This window comes from Poecilia reticulata, linkage group LG23 (genome assembly GCF_000633615.1).
Source record: "Poecilia reticulata strain Guanapo linkage group LG23, Guppy_female_1.0+MT, whole genome shotgun sequence".
NCBI classification, from domain to species: Eukaryota; Metazoa; Chordata; class Actinopteri; order Cyprinodontiformes; family Poeciliidae; genus Poecilia; species Poecilia reticulata.
Window position 1 is genome coordinate 8,407,917 of NC_024353.1, and position 1,316 is coordinate 8,409,232.

Below are 1,316 nucleotides of genomic sequence, written 5' to 3' on the forward strand. Positions count from 1 at the left end.
TCAGTAGACCCATACAAGTCCAACTAAAACTCAAATGTTTAGATATGAGTTTGGTTCAGAGTCACAGATCTAATCTCTGCTACACCTTTACAAAAATGTAAGGTTCTAAATAAAAAGTTTTAATGAGTGACTCCACTTAATTAAATTCCTCAAAAATATTGATTTATTGTGGTGGCTGTCAATACAAGTTATGTGTTATTTAAATTACAACGCAAGTTGCTTTATTTTCAAACCGTTTTTTAGTTTTGCCATGTGGCAAAGCCATGATGGCTGAGAACCAACAAGTAGACTGATATGAATGTCTGGGAAGTATCATAACTTAAACTTAATGCTCAAAGCACCAGGGTTTTTATAGAAAAATATTCAGATTTTATTTTATAGTTTTAAAGGATCCACATTGGATCTAAAAAAAATCATCCTTATTTTTTTCTTAGATAAAAAACGGATTTATTTATTCGTTTCTTTTGCCTTTTTATATTGATTGTTAAAATACAAATATTTCTTTAATGATTTATTTGGGGGGCACAATTCTACATTTCTACGAAGAATATGTCTACATATTGGACAAAACATTCCTAAAGAAAACAAACTTAATGTTCTTTCTTCATCTTCTGTGCACTGTATTTATATGTTTCTCTTCATTCATATCTTTATCTGTTTCTCTCTTTTTAATTGTTCTACATGTCATTTTATTTGACATCATCTCATATAAAATTGATATTTTTTTAAAATGTGTTTTTTAATCCTGGATGTAAAGCATTTTAGAAATAAGGACAGGTTGAGCTGCATGTCTACATTTACATCTGCAGGTTGACCTTTAACCTTCATCAACAGCCAGGCTGCAGTCATTTTAAATATCATGTAACTACTGAACTCACTGCTGACATGGAGCTGAACTTGTTTCTTCATCAGGATCTTTCCAGCCCTGTTGGTGACGCTGCAGGTGTAGATCTTTCTGTCTCTATCAGTGGGCCGTCTCAGAGTCAGACTGAGGTCTCCAGTTCTCAGTGGGTTTTCATTCATCCTGGTTCTGGTTCTGTAGAGGTCATGCTGTTCTCCTGGCTGATCAGAACCGTAGTCATACAGATGGACCTTCCAGTTTTTGCTGTTCGTCCACTCCACTCTAACATCTCTGGGCAGGAAAGGTCTGGTTCTGCAGGGCAGCAGGACAGACTCTGCCCCTGAATCCACCTCCACCTGTTTGACTGAGAGACAACAGAGGATTCATAAATTGTTGATTAATAAATGGTTATAAATGCTGAGCAAAAGGCGTTTACTGGACCAGTTAGAACACATTTTCTGTTGCTATGCTTTAT

The 1,316-nt window shown here is 35.5% G+C and overlaps 1 protein-coding gene across 1 annotated transcript in view; it reads right to left on the minus strand.

The window, feature by feature from the left end:
* LOC103459547 (uncharacterized) overlaps positions 1–1,316 on the minus strand; it is a 36,808-nt gene that overhangs the window by 31,134 nt on the left and 4,358 nt on the right. The window contains exon 5 of the mRNA XM_017302692.1: positions 879–1,205. Within this exon, the coding sequence (XP_017158181.1) occupies positions 879–1,205 (327 nt within the window). The remainder of the gene's footprint in view (positions 1–878; positions 1,206–1,316) is intronic.